The 19,734-nt window shown below is 32.9% G+C and overlaps 2 protein-coding genes across 2 annotated transcripts in view; both read right to left on the reverse strand.

Moving 5' to 3' along the window:
* The window catches only part of LOC146526936 (multidrug resistance protein homolog 49-like), a 14,670-nt gene extending 9,976 nt beyond the window's left edge, over window positions 1–4,694 (reverse strand). The window contains exons 1-5 of the mRNA XM_085206258.1: window positions 4,532–4,694; window positions 3,539–3,587; window positions 2,860–3,056; window positions 2,160–2,304; window positions 194–294 (exon numbers count right to left, since the gene is read on the reverse strand). Coding sequence (XP_085062384.1) covers window positions 194–294; window positions 2,160–2,304; window positions 2,860–3,056; window positions 3,539–3,587; window positions 4,532–4,557 — 518 coding nt within the window. The 5' untranslated portion in view covers window positions 4,558–4,694. The remainder of the gene's footprint in view (window positions 1–193; window positions 295–2,159; window positions 2,305–2,859; window positions 3,057–3,538; window positions 3,588–4,531) is intronic.
* A 7,000-nt stretch (window positions 4,695–11,694) lies between these two features.
* Window positions 11,695–17,175, reverse strand: LOC146526938 (uncharacterized). Its single transcript, XM_085206747.1, has 4 exons — window positions 17,027–17,175; window positions 13,661–13,757; window positions 12,650–12,885; window positions 11,695–11,930 (listed from the first exon to the last, which is right to left on the reverse strand). The coding sequence occupies exons 1-4, from the start codon at window positions 17,068–17,070 to the stop codon at window positions 11,735–11,737; spliced, it is 573 nt and encodes a 190-aa protein (XP_085062873.1). The 5' UTR covers window positions 17,071–17,175; the 3' UTR covers window positions 11,695–11,734.
* Window positions 17,176–19,734: the final 2,559 nt, after the last annotated feature.

Raw genomic sequence — 19,734 nt, forward strand, 5'->3', positions numbered from 1 at the left:
AAAAAGTTAATTTAATTTTATAAATACAATTTACAATCGTATAACTAAGTTAATAAAATGCTGACATCATATGATGTCAGCATTTTATTGATAATTTGTAAATTTTATGATGTTCAAGAGTTATTTCATGAAGTGCCCCAATTACTTGATTATTTACCTATTTCTTATTTTATTTATAGTATTTTATACTTACTCTGACATCTTGGAGGCCAGGTTAAATTCAGTATCCGTGTCAAACCATGACATGTCCTGGCGTAGTACCGCTTCCAAGAACAAAATTCTTATCCTCGTTATCTAAGTAAATATATAGTATCATTAATGTTAACATAAGCAAATGCTAGTCTACTATTGTTTTTCATATATTATATAGCGTTTACAATACTATTTTTTTTTTAGAATTGTATAAAAATTTGAACACAGTGGGAATTTTTTGAAAACTATTTTTTTTTCATAATTGTGGAATAAAGCTTTAGAAATGTTAAAAAAATAGGATATATTTTATATATTTTCTCAATAAAACAAAATTCACATTAATTAGCAAACACAACTTTTGTAAAAGAAGCTACATTTTCAGACATGGAGATTGTCCTGACATCATCATTGAACAATCAGTCTTTCATTACTTTTACAGCGGTCGTTTATATGAAGACAAATAAGATAATTAGTTATTTCCTTTTATAAGACTTTCTTGTTTGCTTCTATTGTATTTTTTTACAACATACAGTAAATTTATTTGCAGCTTTATGTATATGTAATAGAATAATGACCTTTCGTATGTAATGCTTAGATAACAATAAAATTATGCTTGTTCTCCAATAAAACTATATAATAATTTAATAACAGAGAAAGAAGCATCTATCTATATCTATTTAAAAACGTTTATTTTCAGTACAATTAAAAAAAAGACGAAGACAAACACATACAGACCATAAAATTTCCTAGACAATATTATATGAACAAGGTCATCAATTAAGGCAATTGCTTTTGTTTACTGTTACGCAAAACTGTTATAACTGCCTGCTCTGTGTTTATATTCATAAATGATACACATTGATTGATGGTGACGTTCCAAATAGATGTTCATATGCAATTGAAGGTTATACTTGTATTCAGTATCCATGTAGGTACATGTACAGACCAGCACATGTTAATTATTTGAAGATTTTTTTACATGTTCTTTCACACTTAGGAAACAAAAATACTTTTTAGAAAATAAAATAGCTTTCTAGAATAGAATAGAAGATATTAATTTGTTGGGTGTATTAAACTAAGTTAGTATATTATGCATTTCATTTGTCAATAAAATGTAAGGTAGATATTAGAAACATTTGTACGGAATAATATCAACTGGAAGTGTATTTACTCATTGTTTTACATTATTTACGTTTGTTTTTTTAGATATTTTTATTTTTTTATATATGTATTATTATTGTATGAACTTGTTGTTTTCTAAAAATATTTAAAGATACTCTTTTTTAATCAGAATGTTAATTATAAAAAAATAATGATTTATAGAGATCAGTCGTGGCGCTGGGCCATAATGTGTGACTATTATCAACTGGTTGCGGGTTCGATCCCTACTTGAGCAAATTAAATATTTATTTAAACTTATATTTTCATTTCTTCTCTCTGGTGTCGAGGCCAGCGCTCCACTTACAGATAATGCCTCCAGAATTCAGCGAAAAGTGGGGCGCGGAGTGTCTTAACACAAGGTTCCCTCTGCCTACTCTGCTGTGTGCGGGGTACATCGTGAAGCTAATTTAAATTGATTTTTAATAATTTACGCTTAGTGTCGATGTTAGTTGTGGCGAAGACGTACAAGTGTATCAGCGTTGAGTTCCACTCAAATCACAATGCCTCCAAAATTCGGCTTAAAGTGGAGAGTGAAATGTCTAAACACTAGTCTATCTCTCTCTCTCTGTCTATTCTGCTAAATGCGGGGCAGAGTGTGAAGCTGAGAAAAAAATATACTCAATACGATAAATATAATAAATACATAGATATATTTAAATAATAATTATGAATATAGATAATAAGGCTTAATTATTATTCTCATATGTGAATACAGTATGAGCAGTCATAATTAATTAAGATATCTCCACGTGTACGGAATAAATTGTGATTGTATTAAAGTTATAGATAGAAGATTGGAGACAAACCTGACGTAATGCACTCCAGCTGATAAGAGCAACAGACAACATGCACAGGATTAAGGAAATGAATATACTGATAAACATTCCAATAGCCATAGCGGTAGCGTCTTCTACCAGAGCTTTCATATTTTCGGCGTCTGAGGCATTGTGACTGAAAATAAAAAAAAAGTTACCAGTGTAGTTGGTGGTTGTGAGTTCGATCTTAATTCAGGGGATAATATTTAAAAAAAGCGACCCAAACGCGGCTTCGTCCGCTTGAACTTATTTTTGCATCGTAGTCAAATTATACAAAATATTCACATATTTTGTAGCCTTTCTTACTCTGCTCACTGTAAAGTTCAGTAGTTTTTGCGTGAAAGTGGAACAAACATCCAACATCATAAACTTTCTCATTTATAATAATAGTAGGATATTTTTATTTCCCTGTTCCAATAAAAAAGAAAGCGTGGTATTAGAATAATTTTCAATTCAATGTGATTATCCTCTCTTTTGGAATTTTCTTTTTTTCAGTAAAGTAGTAGTGGTAGACATGAAAGTCAAGAACCCAGGACCCAGGTCGTGGGTGCCAGAACTAATTTCTAATACAAATAAATATAGTTGTGTATGAATATTTTTGCTATATTATAACTTCAGTCTTCGAATTTAATTTATCTAGTTATATATACATATTTGTACCTATTCACGTATTATTTTCAAAGTTACTTACAGGCGTCGACCTCCTCCAAATAACGTAGTCAGCGGCAAGTAACTAGAGAGCTGGTCTTGTTGAGCAGTTCTCTCTACGAATGCGGTGCTTAGTTCACCAAATTGTACTAAATTGTAGCAGACGCCGCCACCGCTGAGCAGACCCGCCAGGAACCCCACAATTGTAGCCAATAATTCTATCCACGTCGCATATCGAAACTGGAATATAAATTATGAAATAATACTAATTGAGGCCGTTTTGGCGCAGCGGCACAAGAGTGTGACTGTGACGGTTGTGGTGTGGGTTCGATCTCCACTCGAGGAAGTGAAATATTTATTTACGTTTATATTTTCCATTTCTTCGCTCTCATCGCTCTGGTGCGAGGCAAAGCGCGGCGTTGAGTTCTGCCACTCAACACACAAAACTTTTTAAACTAACACAAAGTAATAAGGCAATAATCGATGAGTAAGTATGTCTACAAATATTCTTTTGAATTAACACAAAAAATTCTACACCAATGTGTGTGAGATACGAGATTTTATTATTCTTGAAATCTTTTGTTTGTAATGTTTTGAATATTATTTTTTATACTAATTAAATAATTCTGGGTGTTATATATGTATTGTCTCTTTTATTTCATGAGAAGTTCAAATTTTGCTAAAATATTTATATATATAGATAATTAATTACGTATGCTTACTATTTGAAAATATGATAACTTCAAATCTGGTTCAACTTCTTCGGTTTTCCTAAAACAAAAAGAAACTGAATAAAAATTCGAGATTTATATGTGATCAAAGATTTAACGTGGTCCATATTATTTAATAAAATGTAACTATATATTTGTTAAAATAAAATCCCTGTCCATAGTCTCTTGCATAATATTATAACATAATTATTCGGATGGAGAATGTTTACAGGTTAACTTCTCATACCATATGTTATTTTTATAGCTAACTTTTTCATTTCCACAGAGCCTGGAAACTTAGTATTAAGATACTCTAATCCCATTAAGACACTTCCGTTCTCCACTTTCCGCCGAATTCAGGAGGCGCTGCATGTTGAGTTCATTTCCTCGAGTGGGAATCGAACCCACCACCGTCGTACGCTTGTGTTTCTCAGCCACGACTGGCCTCTAAATACGTGTACTAATATAATACGTACATAACATATTATGTATTTAGTATAAAAAGAAATATTAAAAAGTTAAAGATATTATTTAAATCAATTTTTTTAGTAACTTATATAAAATGAACGTATTCTGCCATCAATATAATCTAATATATGTAGGAAGACAAGCAAATAAAAAAATAAAATTTCGCAGAACTAATTTTAGGATTATAGTAATTGAAAATGTTAATAAAGAAAAATGGTTTTTTAAAAATTGCTCAATAATATGAAATAGTTATCAATATTATAAGAGATCTATTGAGATTATATGAGATTTTAATTAAAATAACAATAAGGATGTTTATAACACCTTTATCAGATAAATGCTATTAAAACAATTCTATTAATATTCTATTTGTCATTCGTGTAGTTAGTCGTGGCGTGACGTGTCGATTATTTTAAACTAAATTGAAAATTAAAACACAGTAGGTAAAATTCTATAATTCGCAGAGCACGCGTAAAATTAAAATATACGACTATAAATTATATCTATTAAATTACGTAAGTGAAATACGAAACTTACTGTGATTTTTTCTTTTTGTGTCCCATTTTATTTTGTATACATAGGCAGTAATGTTGTTACATTTGAGTCGTCCGTACGTATGTGTTCAGGAAACCACCAGATTTGAATATGCCGACGGTGCTTCAGCCGGTGCGTCTCGTGAACTGGCTGCTATTAAATGTATTAGTCTGGAGTCCCAAGTAATATACCCTTGTTCGCGCGTTTCATAGATAGTAATGTTTACACTATATAAAGTCTACTCGTCTCACTCGCTTTAGATACTCACGCCTTACCTATATTTATTATGATTTTTATTATTTATAAAATTAGCTTTCAAAATAAATCAAAATGTTTTAGGTAACTAAAATCATTATTTTAATTATATTCGTTATTTTGTGTCATGTTGTCATATATCTCTCTAATTTATCTATTTTTTTTATGATTTTTGATATATTATGTATGTGGGAATCTTATATTATGTTATACTATGTATGTGGGAATCTTAGCATTCTTAATTTCATAACAATTTTAACAAAATTTTATCAATTTTTTAACAATGTTGGTACCGAATATTTCGATGTACCTATCTATATTATATCTAAACTATATTAGGGGTAAATCGATAACGTTACGGTGATTTTGCATAATCCTTAGCTTCGTGGATTTTCTCATCAAAAAGAAATATTTCTAAAGTATTCATAAGGATGTTGTAAAACCATTGTTCGATAGTTACATATATAATAGATAATGGAAGCAATATATTTTAACGTTATACAAATTAGCAGTTTTAAAAAAATAATAATAATATGTGATTATTGAATAATTTTGTAATATTTTTTTTTGTAATTCTTCGTCACCATTTTGAATGACTTTAAAGCTTGTTATTGTCGGAAAATTATTCATATTATTATTCATAGTGTTTTTATTTGAGTTTCAGAAATTATCGATTGTATATTCGTATTATAACATTTACGTATCCCGCACACTGGTGCGATCAGCTTTCCTTGTGAACGTTATCATAGGCAACCTTGTTTCCTATCCCACAGAAACCCATTTTTCCATGTTATCTTGGGCCTCTTTAGTAGTTTGCGACCGCAGATGCCGCATTGTTTTTTTATTATTTCATATAATAATTTCAATTTTCACTCTGGAGTGACGTCTCGTTACCAGAACGAAGTGTGACGTTTAATTCACTCCACCAGCACTATCTGTAAGTTTAACCCAATGATGGCGCCATATATAAAAGATACATATATAAAAAATAACATCTTAATAATTATATTTAAAGCAACAGAAGTAGGAATCGTTATATTGTGGCGGGGCGACACGTGGAAAAGAATAGGCCATCTGCCAATTGGAGATCTGCCATTCTGACACCCTGACCTTGTCCCATGTGGTGGGACGTGGAGGACAGAGCCATAGATTGACATATAAAAAGTATAATCTATATCCATACCTATATTATAAATTCGAAAGTAACTCTGTCTGTCTGTCTGTCTTTTACGCAATCAGGGCCAAACCGCTAATTTAATTGTGATAAAATACTCATATAGAGATACTTGAGGGTCCCGGGATGAACATAGGATACTTTTTTTTTCTCATATTTGTAATATTTTCGATATATACCAATATATTAAAATAATTAATTTGACAAGCAATTTATTCAGCCATGTTAATAACAATCGTCGCTACGCGTTGCTAAGCAACGGCTTGCAAAGTTTGTTGTTTTAAGAAAACGTCACCCAAAGTTGCTTAATGCATACATGGCGCGCGCTGATATTAGTTAGGGAGGCGAAGCAGCAAACTGTGGAGTCACTCGAGCGTCATGGAGACCTATTGGGTTGCGAAACTTAGATGATAACAAGAAAAAAATGTCATTTAAAAAATTTCGTTTCACCGGTGGGTTGAGGGGTTATAGATTTTCAAAAATGTAAAAAAAAACTGTTCCATGGACATACTCGAGCGCGTCAGATATTGATATCATCAATTGCCTACGTCTTCTTAAGCATGAAAATATGTTAATCTGACAGTTTCCGTGGTGGAGGTGGTCGTACGTAAGAGTTAAAAATGGCAAAAAAAAATATATTATCGAGCGCGTCAGATTTTCTAAGGGGGTGTTAAGTGAACCTAAAAAAAGCTCTTATGTAATAATCTGACGATTTGGATGTGACGCAAGCTCGTAATCGTTGTTTGAAAATGCAAAAAAAAATCGTCATCTTGAAATACTCGAGCGCGTCAGATTAAGATATATATGGTTCATCTTCATGCCCTAGACGTGATATCTCAAAATCAGACGATTATCTGAAGGGACTTGCTTAATCTGACAATTATTAATATTTTTTTAAACCAATACAAGAAACAAGTCAGCTTTACGTTGTATCCCGCACACAGCAGGGTAGGCAGAGGGAACCTAAGGTTAAGACACTCTGTTCCCCACTTTCTGCCAAATTTTGAAGGCATTGAGTGTTGAGTAGCAGCACTTAACGTCACTGTTTTGCGTCGACACCAGAGCGAAGAAATGGAAATATAAATTTCAATAAATATTTCATCTCCTGGAATGGAGATTGAACCCACAACCAGTCTGTTTAACTGTCACACTTTGTACCACTGCGCCACGACTGGCCTCAATTTTTTTATTCATTGAACGCAATCAATAGAAAAGCTCAAGAAATAGAATATAACTAAAAGAATGTATGTTTGAAATAGAATACTTGTGTTTATAAAAAAAAGTACAAAAAAAATGTTTTTTTCAAGTATTTTTTTTAATTTATCATCTTCATTGATGAGTTAGGGACCAATAAATAAAAAAAGAGTGCGATAGGAATAGAAAGACGGTAAGAGAAATATATGCAATTCTTAGGTATATTAAACTTTATCAATCAATTTCTATTACTTCGGTTTGTGGAATTTGTCAGATTATATGTTTTTCGTAATCCTTGAATGATTCCCTTCAAAATAAAAAAAAAATTAGCCGCGCTCGAGAATGTCCAGATAACGTTTTTTTTTTTACAACTTTGGAGCCCTCTCCCTCCTTTGCGTCACTCTCAAATTGTCAGATTAGTGGAATATACACGATTTAGCATGTAACTAACTTACCCTATCTTAATCTGACGCGCTCGAGAATGTCCGATGATCAATTTTTTTTTACTAATCTGATCCTTTATCCTAGACGCGCGGCCATACATAGGAAGCTCATATTTGGTGGAAGTACGTAACCGAGTACAAGGAATCCCCAGTATCTTAATCTGATGCGCTCGAATGACTCCACAAAGTCCCCTCTTCGCCGCCCCTACTATATAGATTTGTATACATTAACAAAAATTAGATAATTTCTATAATTTGATATTCATCCTTATGAAAATAAATATAAGAGTCACTTTTAGCATTTCATCTAGATGGAAATTATAGTTTACTGTATAACATTCTAATAAATAAGATGTCACTGATTCCAAATGACCTAACCTACGAGTGGTATAGTATGACCGACGCGAACGGGCAGATGACTTTGATGATTTTGTAAATTTTTATATATTTTCGAATTACTGTTAATTTTTATGTAATTATTTGCTGCTTATAATTAATTTATCTCAGTTCGGTTATCTATACCGATGTTATACACTTAAAATATTGTAATTTTAATCATTTGGGATTTTATTTAATATTGCTCGCAAAAAATAATAATTATTTAATATAGAAAAATGTTTAGTACGCGCGCACGGCAAACTTTAGGTACTTTTTCTAATATTAAGAATTTCCTTTAGTTACTTTTACTTCTTTTGTTTGTTCATTTCGATTACTCAGATATTTTTTCTAATAATAGATCTCCACTTATTATTATTTTTTAACTTATTTTAATTATTTAGGCTTATATTTTCGCGGGCGTAACCGCGTCCGGGCCCACTAGTATATTTATATAGGTATATCGACTAACTTTATGATTGCTTTCCAACCTTCACAATTTATTAAGGACAAAACAATAAGTGTTACATGTATTTTAATGAAAAAAAAAATCAGCTTCACATTGTATCCGGTGAACAGCAGGGTAGGCAAAGGGAGCATAGTGTTGAGACACTCCGTTCTGTTTTCAAATTTTGAAAGTATTATTAGTAAATAAACCTCTTTGGCTGTTCTGAATGTAACTGGCCGGTTTTAATACTATTAAATGTGACTTTGTGAAGATGCAAAAAATAACAAAACGAAAAAACTCGTTCCCGCTATTTTTCAATTATTTTTCAAGCAAACAAAATGAACGTATGTGACGAACATGGGTACACTTTAAAGTTTTATAACCAAAAATGTAAAAATGCGACGAACGCCGCGAACAATTTTTGTGGTTTACGGACCTAATTGGTGCTGGTCGATTACTGGGGCCATAACAGAAAAGAGTTATTAAGAAATTTATTTATTAATAATTAAATATTATTAAAATTTTATTCAAAGCTGGAATCAAAGGGTGCAGGACCAGACGGAGTGGCGAGCATTGGGGGAGGCCTATGTCCAGCAGAGGACCTTAAAAGGCTGATGGATGAAAATTTTATTTTAATTATTATTAGCTATATATGTTATTATATAAAATCTTTTTACAAGAAAAAAATATACAAATTCAGTCTTTAAAGCCAACATCTTGTATGAAGACCACTAGTGGTAATTGGTTTGTTGATTTTTTTCTATGCTAGTTTCGGTTCGTCTATAGAAAGAATCGTAACTTCGAGGTTAAAGCAAATTACAATAGGCATTTATTTATATTAATGGCCGTAGACTGTGGGTATCTACGTAACTACATTGTAGTTTTGTACATCTCTCCTAAATGATTAATCACAAACCTTTCAGTGTAAAATAATTAATTTATTTGGATATTTAAATTTATTTTAACTGTCTGCCTGTTTCATTTATTTTTCAGAACAAAGAAAAGGCTTGGTTACACTTAATGATTTCTCTGGCTCTGAGTAGGTGGAGACTGGAAAACTATGTTTTTTTTTGCAATTTTCTCTTTTTTTCATTCTTCCCCATCCCCTTAAACAACAGAAACAATTATATTAATTATTCGTTATAGTAGTTCATAATTAATCAGCTTTACGGTGTTTATCATACACAGCAGGGTAGGGAGGGCTAATGTTGAGACAATCCGTTCTCCATTTTCTGTCGAATTCTGGATGCGTAGTGTGTAGAGAGGCGGAGCTGAACGCCGCGCTCTGCGTCCACACTGGAATAAAAAAATGGTAATATAAATATAAATAAATATTTTATTTCCTCGAATGAGGACCCACAACCAGTCGCGTATCTGAACCCCTGCACCACGACTGGCCTCATTATTTAATACATAATTATTACAAATAATTGAAGTTCTATAGCAATAAAATGATAAAACCTCGTCAGTTGTCATTTTTTGATCTTTTAAGTACGTAGATTGTGGAGCACCGGCCAGAGGTCACAGCATCATCACGACGAGTCCTTGAACACACTTTAATGTAGACGATGGCATCAATAAGATCTTGTTTATTTTTTTAACGAACCACGCGCGCCTTCACGCCTCGCCGTAGTGATTGAGATCGCTTCTTTCAGTACAACCTGTAAAACAATTTATTGCATTTAAATCTATATTTATGTAATTGCCCAATGTGCAGAATATTATAAGTAATATTTATTATTTTATTCTTAGAAGCCACTCGTGTATTGATGTTGCTAGTATCATGTTAGTAATCTTTTCTGGATTTTTTTTTGTAACAAGCGTATAAAGTTTTCGACATAGCTTTATGAAAACGTTTAGCTTAGCGGTTAGAGCGCATGGACTGTTTCCAAGGGACCTGAGTTTAAAACACGTTATGTTCAAATTTTATACGTTTTCATTTAATTAATGAGTATTATTTTTTCCTAAATTTGGAATAACACTTTAAAAATGTTAAAATTAAATCAACTTCACGCTGTACCCCGCACGCAGCTGAGTAGGCAGAGGGAACCTAATATTAAGACTCTCCGTTCCCCATTTTCCCCCGAATTATGGAGGCATTGCGAGTTGAGTGGCAGAACTCAACGCCGCGCTTTATTTCGACACCAGAGCAAAGAAATGGAAATATAAACGTAAAGAAATATTTCATTTCCTTGAGCGGGAATCGAACCCACAGCCGTCGCGTTACAGTCACAGCCTAGTGCCGTTGCGCCACGACGGCCTCAGTTAAAATATTATATTATACTAGAGGCTCGCTCGCGGTTTCACCCGCGTGAACTATGTTATTATTAATTTCTGTCTCCATGACTACGTCCTAGTGATGTTATGCAAAATTTGAGACTTAGCATTTGTAGTAACGAAGTTTCATACAAACTTTCGACCCCTTAGAAATCGAATATTGCAATTTCCCGTCTTAGCGAGCACCTACGTCCTATAAATAACTCCTATGCAAAATTTCAGATTCCTAGCACTTGTAGTTACTGAGATTTCGTGATGAGTGAGTGACCTTTCGATTTTATATATATATATATATATATAGATTAAGTCATTTAGTCAAATTGTCACCTTTACACAAGTACGAAGTGTTCTTAAAAGTCCTAGTGTAGGTATTTCGAGATTATTCCGTCTTTACAACTTTTATTGTCAACGTTATCATTTACACAAACAGATTACAATTCTAATATTTGTTAGTTTAGATACTACGCGTGCTATCTCGTAAATTACGTATTACAATACTATTACAGATGTATCGCATGTGCTATTACTTGTATTACTGAAATATTTCAAAAATTAAATGTCTTTCTCTCTCATCTTTTTATTGGGCTTTTATAGAGTAGTTACAATTGTGGTTTCATTTCAAGTGGTGCTGACAAAAACAATCTGTATATAGAGATTATGATCATTTATGATTACTTTCAAATAAGGGAAACATAGTTGCAACTCTTGTTTATTTTTTATTTCTGAACTAGCGGCCCGCCTGTGGCTTCGCCCGTCTGTAAATCTGTTCAGTACTTTCGAAGATAAGCGTGACCATACAGACACACACACTCAGGCAAACAGACAAGAAATAAAAAATATATATATTTGCTTTCTATTATTGTTTTTAAGTCCCTCTATCCATTTCAGTCAAAAATACTAAATGTACAGACAAAATATTTTTACTGTTTTATTATAAGTGTAGATGATAGTAAAACTACGTAGATATAAAAGTATTATATTTATTCAATTAGATTTTTGTGATATTTTTAAAATAAGGCATAGAAAATACAAGACAGATGTTAAGAAAAGATTTCTATACGTGACAGCTCGTAAGCAGAATAAACAATTCTCTGCGCTAGAAAAAGTGGGCCTGCACCATAACATTGCAAAGTGGTTTTATTTTGGTAATCTTGTGAGAACAAGCAATGAATCGCCTTCCTTTGGTTGGCACAAAATAAGGAAAAGTTTGTTGTTTTGCTTGTCGCTATTTTGTACCTGGAAATAAAAAAAATATTATTTTTTTATTTATAGAAAACACTAAAAGCATAGTTACTTAAAATCATTTAAAGAAATATACAAAATTGTTTATGTTTATATATAAAACGAGATGCTCCCACTGACAGTAACCGCTGTACGTAGAAACGTGGAATTTAGATAGATGTTTATTTTCATAATGTAAACACGCACTAAGAAGGGATTTTGAAAAATTTTAACCCTGAAGGGGTGAAATTGGGATTTAATATGTATGGATTTCTTTTCAAATTGGCACCGATTTTTATATAATGTACAATTCAGACTCCTAAAAATATTTCATTGATCACGGTTTATTAGAGTTCACCCCCAAAACTGGAAATAATTTCATAAACATATTAAATAAATATTCCTATGGTTCAAGTGGGCGAAGCCGCCGAGGTCGGCTAGTTTAATATAAAGTTTAATATTTTTTGTTTATTTCGTTGACAATATACAATAATTTCGAAGCTCTCGTGGTGCATGGGGGTGACTGAAACACGACCGTTTCGGGATCGATTCCCCTACTCGGGGAAATGAATTATATTTTTTAATATTAGCCCGGCGTTGAGTTTCGCCACTCAACATGCAATGACTCCAGAATACAGTGGAAAGTGAGAAACGGTGTGACATAGCACGGCTCTCTCAGACCTTCGGATACAGTGTGCTGCTGTGTCACAACAGCTTCTTAACTCAAGACTTACAAATTATTTGTTTTTAGCTTGTCCATTTCTCGCGTTTTCTTCAACAATGTAATTGCGTTTGTAAGAGCAGCCGCGGCTACCACTGATGGGTACTCGCACGGTGCTTCGGCCACCATCATGCTGGTCATACAGATGAATGTCGCACCCAGTTCGATTTCCTCATTATCTTTGAAATCACACCAGCGTGAAAAATAATTAATAAACGCTTGAGGAATTACTGGTAGTGTTGGAAATTTCTGAAATTAATATAATAAGCGTAATGTTTTTTTCTATTATTCAAATAATTGAATGACTTAAAAGAAATTTGAGTTACACAAAGGGTGAATATTATATTGGTTTAAACAAAATTATTAAGTGAGGCCAGTCGTGACGCAGGGGCACAGGAGTGCTACTGTAAACGCAACAGATTGTGTGTTCGATCCCCACTCTAGGGAATAAAGTTCCGCCACTAAACTCACCCAACACACTCAATGCAATACTTCCAGAATTCGACGGAAAGTGGGAAGCGGAGTGTCTTATCACTAGGATCCCCCAGCCTGCCCTACTATCGGGTTACAGTGTTGAACTGAAATAAATTAATTTTTAACAAAAAAAAAACCGACTTCAAATAAGGAACTAAAAGTAAGAAATAATTTTACAAACATTTTATAATTTTGAAGTCGGTGCATCAAAAATTTAACACCAATTTCCCAACAAAAGTTCTGAGGTATCACAACACAAAAAAACAGTCGAATTGATAATCTCCTTTTCTTACAGCAGACGGTTAAAAAAAGTTCAAACTTGTTATATTTATTATTGTCAATACATTGGTAACATAGATTTATAAATTCTAGATAGGTTAAAGTTATTAAATTTTAAAAATCTTACTAGTCTAATCAACATAATATCTCTTTGAGCAGCCAATAACAGTTTCCTGTCATTAGTTTTAATCGCTGATTTAAATAGTCGCTAGGCATCCTTAGCTGAGCCGTGCACTTTCAGAGCTTTCCAAAAGGACGCTATTACCGTTACCTTCAAAGGGATATGACCTCCACTAACAGCTAATGCTGCATCACAGTGCCACTGTGCCGTCTGCACCATTACTGGATTTACTTCATCCTTATTGATTCTATATGAAAATATATGAAAATAACATTAACATTAATTTAACAATCCAAACAGAATAGTTATAAATAAAAATAAAAAAAAATTGAATTTGGTTACAGAATTTTTTTTATTAAATATATAATTCTTTATAATAAATTTGCTTACTCCCATTTTCATCATCCAATTAAATATACAAGACCGTTATATATACCGTATAACGTTTATTTCATATATTTTGTGGTATAATCGGTTTATTCTCTACATGAAGGAGGTAAGTGTACGTATCTTCTGTATAATCGCTGTTTAAATCCATCTCCATGTTCGATTTTTTTTCATAAATTTAAAATATTGTCAAGTCCATTATAATACGTTTAAAATAAATATTATATTAAAGTTCTTTAAAGTGCAAGTACTTTAAATGTAAAATGATCATGGATTTAAAAATATATAAACAAACAAACAAACAAAATACTCTTTATTGTACCATAGAAAAGACACATATACATGTATTAATACATAGAACAGTACAATTGGCGGCCTTATCGCTAAGAGAGCGATCTCTTCCAGGCAACCTTTGGGTAGAGGAGAGAATACATTGTCTGAAAAAGGGAAGGGGTGTACAGAGCTGATATCTAGTTTTACACACACATACATAAATACATACATACATACATACATACATACATACATACATACATAAATATATAAATAAATATATAATACTTTGTTTATAAAATAATCTTTTTTTTTGAACACAGAAACAAGAACATGAAATAAATACAAAAAATACTATCGAAACCTAGGTACTTATAGCGTTAAATAATAATCTTTCAGCCTCTTTTTAAATGTTTGTATAGTCATAGCTTGTTTGACTGTTATGAGTAAGGAATTCCACAAGCGGACAGATTTGATAGTGAAGGAATTGGTATAGAAGGAAGAAGAATAACGAGGAAATTCAAGGGTTAGACGAGACTTGGAGCGGAGTGGTAAATTATGTGATTCACATAAAAACTTAAATCGTTCTTTAAGATATGAAGGGGAATGCGTAGAAAAGAGAACATTATACAAAAGACAGAGAACATGAGTATTCCGGCGAAGTCGAATAGGGAGCCACTTGAGTTTTTTACGAAATTCGGATACGTGGTCGTACCTACTTGCGAAGTCCAAAAATGAACCTTATGCAAACATTTTGGTGCCGCTCAAGCTTATTTAATTGCTCCTCTTTTATGTCAAGATAACAACAATCAGCATAATCGAGAATTGATAGTAGGAGTGATTGTGCCAGCGCAACCTTAGTAGGAGTGGGTAAGATATTACGTAGTCGACGTAACTACGTACTATTTTACTACTTACCTCACTAATTAACGGTTTCCAGGATAGATGCTGGTCAAACATAATTCCTAGATTTTTAACTTTGTCAGTAAAAGGGACGCAGGTTCCATCAAGCGATAATAATGGCAGTTCATGAAATGTAATTTTAGAGATAAGTCTTGGACTACCTATTATAATTGCTTGAGTCTTTTTTACATTTAGTTTTAAGCCTAAGGATTTACTACGTACTGTAATAGCTCTCAGTTCTTCATTCAATGCTAAGATTGTGTTTGAAAGATCGTGCAACGAACTTTGACGACATATTTGCAGGTCGTCAGCGTAAAGGTGGTAGGGAGAAGCAATATTATGACAGATAATGACAGAAATAATTAATAAATAGTGAAAATAAGAGAGGGGACAACACGCCACCTTGTGGAACGCCAGCAAGCACCGGGGACCATTCAGAATAAATCCTGTGTCCGGATACGTTGCTTGCGACCATGCAAGTAAGAGTGAAACCAATCAATCACTTTAGGAGATATGTTGAGAGAGTACGTAATGGCTAATAGGATATCAAAGTCTATGGTATTGAAGGCGTCACTAAAGTCAAGCAGAATCATAACGGTAACTTGGTGATTCTCCATACCCAGACGAATGTTATCCGATATGTTAACCAGTGCAGTAGTCGTACTATAACCGGGTCTGAAACCAGATTGTAAAGGATTAAAAAGGTTGTTATGAGTCAGGTACTTAGTAAGTTGTTGGTGTATGAGACGCTCAAGGACTTTTGATAGAAATGGTAAAATGGATATAGGTCGGTAATCAGACATGGAAGAAGGATAGCGGTTTTTAGGCAGTGGCGTTAGCTGAGCTTCTTTCCAGGATGAAGGAAAGGTATCACTTTCTATGGAAAAATTTAGAATTGTTGTTAAGACAGGAATCAGGATATCAAGGATAGGTATGATCATCTTACGACTAATGCAATCAGCGCCAACAGCGTCAGATGAAATGGCCAATATATTCTTCTTAACATCACTTTCGGTGAATTGAGTGAAATTGAAAATGGGATTTATAGGGGTGGGTAAGGCACGAATTTGATTTAGAGATCTTAATTTAGTGGGTACATCAATTGTAACAGAAGGAGAGAAATGAATATTAAGTTTATTTAAATCTATATTACAAGGATTAGAGTTCTGCTTTGCTTTCCCAACCCCAAGGGATTTAAGAAATTTCCAGGCCTTTTCTACGTTGTCTTCCTCGACAACAGACTTATGAATATGGCGTCGTTGTTTATCCCTACACACCCTGTTGCATCGATTTCGCGCTTTAATATATTTTATCCGGCTGTTCTCACTTGCATTACTTTTATATTTTAATTTTGCACTATTTTTTTTATTTTGTAACTTTTTTATATCTTCCGTAAGCCATGGAGCCGGTAGGTGCTTAATACGTATGGGTCTTATAGGAGCATGAGTATCGTATAATTTAATAATAAGGGAGTTAAATACAGATATCTGGTTGTCTATATTATTTTCTGTATAAACCATATTCCAATCTACATTTCCAGCATCCTCACGTAAACGTTCTAAATCCATACCAGTAAAGTTACGCTGGAGAAATATTCTCGATTTTGCTTTGGGAGGTTTTGCTTTGTACGATAGAAAAATAAGGTCATGATAGGAGAATGCGGTAGCATTGCATTGACCATGTGTTGCAACATGGTCAATGGAAGAAACTAAAACTATATAATATCTTTGAAAAATAGAACTGACCTCAATAAAACATTGTTTAAGGATTTAATATCATACTTAGAGGTCCAAACGCAAGGAATGTGGAATCTATTCATATGCGACGCGACGCGAGTAATAAACAAGACAAAGTGCAACGTTGAAGTCCGCCACTGAACGCGTACATAGGTTTCTCATTCCTACCCTGTGGTATATAGCTTGAATCTAAACAAATATGATAATTAACACTTACAGAACGGATGAAGAAGAAAAACTCTGAAGGTTGAAATCTCCCATTTATTCTAGCGATAGTAACTTTAAGGCAACTTGCAATGGTGCCAATGAATGGGTGCAACGGTTTTTTTAAATTGCTGCTAAAAGTGTCACGACCAGCGTCCTTGGTTAACCTTTCCGAGACGAAAAATATTAATAATTATTTTTACAATACCCTCAATTTTTCCTATATTGACACGGGGTTAGTCGCTAGGCAAATCCACCCACCCGCAAACCGCCAATACTGTAATAATATCATAATCTATATATATAAAATCGAAAGGTCACTCACTCATCACGAAATCTCAGAAACTACAAGTGCTAGGAATCTCAAATTTTGCATAGGAGTTACTTATAGGACGTAGGTGCTCGCTAAGACGGGAATTTGCAATATTCGACGTCTAAGGGGTTGTTTTTAGGGTCGAAAGTTTGTATGAAACTTCGTTACTACAAATGCTAGAAGTCTCAAATTTTGCATAGACATCACTAGGACGTAGTCATGGAGACAGAAAATAATAATAGCATAGTTCACGCGGGTGTAACCGCGAGCGGGCCGCTAGTCAATAATATAAATGAAACTCCTAGATATTAAAATGTATTTTTTTTACTTTTATTTTTATTTAACTTGTAATGTACGTATGTTACATATGTGACGCGCGATTTACTTGTATAAATAAACTAGTACATATTTAATTACGTAAAATCTGCTAAGTTTTAATTTTTAAAGTTTCAATAATTAAATATCGATAAGCGCGACAAGCTTTTATGATCATATAAATTGTGTATAATGAGGTTATGAATTGATTAAGTTTAAATTTAAAAGAAAATATATATTTTCTCCTTTTTAGAGCGCTTAAATAAAAGCTTTATCTAAAAAAGTTTTTTTGCTTTTAATTTATTTATATTATAATATACTGTTTGTTCTTACTATAAACTAAAGTACTAGTAGTAGACCCAATGGCGCGCCGCCCAGTGACAATCTCGTGACCTAGCCCATGAGATTGCCGCCATGTGGGATGTTAATGCGACTATAATTGTGCCGATAGTGGTTTCAGTAAACGGTTTAATGGCGAAAAGCCTCGACCAACTTAAGAGGTTATCGCTTAACTGTTGGATCAAGAACCGGATGCAGAAGGCAGTTTTACATGAGACGTCGCGTATTGTGAGGAGGTTCCTGCCTCTGGAGCCCTAGCCACCGAAGGCTTTGACCCTTGTCACGCCCTCGCAAGAGTATGTTTTTTTAATATTTTTAAATGTCTTTTTATAACAATTTATATTTAAAAATGTAAAATTCTCTTGTTTAATAAAATTATATTAAGTAGTTTTACTTCGATTTTTATTTATTCTTGTGCTAATTAATTAATAAAATTTTGCGATTGAGGTTATATCTATTTAATTTATTTGTTTTATTTAAAATTCACTAAATTTATATTTTTAGAGGCCGTCTTAGTCCAGCGGCACAAGGGTGGGACTGTAACGCGACGGTTGTGGGTTCGATTCTCACTCGAGTAAGTAAAATATTTATTTACGTTTATATTTCCATTTCTTCGCTCTGGTGTCGGCGTTGAGCTCTGCCACTCAACACGCAATGCCTCCAGACATTTTTCTTCCTTTTTTATCAACAAAAGCAAATAAAATTTCAAATGATTTAAATTAAAGTTCATTTAGTATATAACAGTATAGACAAGCACAGATACAAAATTAATCAACTATTTTCGCCAATGTTTACTTAAATATTCAGTAAAAATATAATTACATCGTTGCTTGATTTGGTAGTAGAGATGCCTAATTACCCTATAAATACCTTGATGGTGCCATTTTTATAACACAGTTCAACAAATCCATCTATATGAGGGTCCACTGTATTTTTATCATATAATATATATACGCCTGCAGCAAATAGCTTAGCAATCCTTCATCTTGACCGAATATCTACTGGTCAAAAATAAAGGCCTCCTTTTTACATAAGTATTAAAGTAACAAAAGTACTATTTTTCTTTTAGAATTATAAAAAAAATTCTAAAAGAAATTCAAAGAAATTCAGTTTCTTATCACTTACATATTGGTTTAGAACTCATCTATCTTTTATGATATCTCTGTTTATTTCTAGTGTATAGACCAAATTTAATTTTAAAACATAACGATGCTTTTTATCATGTCAGAGGAAGGGAATAATCAAAATAGTTTTAATATAAAACTTTAAACTTTCGTCCGAGGCCGTCGTGATGCAGCGCACTATGGACAATGGTAGAACAACGGCAGATCAAAAGTCATTTTTTCAAAGTCGTCCCTGACGCATTATTTTTTTTTAATTAATAGTATAAGAGTGGATATAAGACTTTAATGTTATGAATTATTTTTTCGTGAAATACATTTGGAATATATATTTATTCATCGTGAAAAATTGACATTCGTGACAATATCTATTTCAGGTAGTTCACTTTGATACTTTAAACATAATTTTCTTAAAAAAATGTGCAAATAGGTATAAAGTGTTATATATTTTTGAAAAGCCCATAGTATGTAGATTTTAAAACAATTATTATATTGTGGATATCGTGACTATATTTTTATAAAAAATATTAACAATAAGTGAAGAGAAAAAAGGTACGTGTTTAAAGTTCATCGAGACTTTTAACAGTTACCGACGTCTCCCGACGCGTTATATTTGATGTTGTTTTATAGTCC

This window comes from Heliconius melpomene, chromosome 21 (assembly GCF_056956725.1).
Source record: "Heliconius melpomene rosina isolate 202511_hmr_F chromosome 21, ASM5695672v1, whole genome shotgun sequence".
NCBI lineage: Eukaryota > Metazoa > Arthropoda > Insecta > Lepidoptera > Nymphalidae > Heliconius > Heliconius melpomene.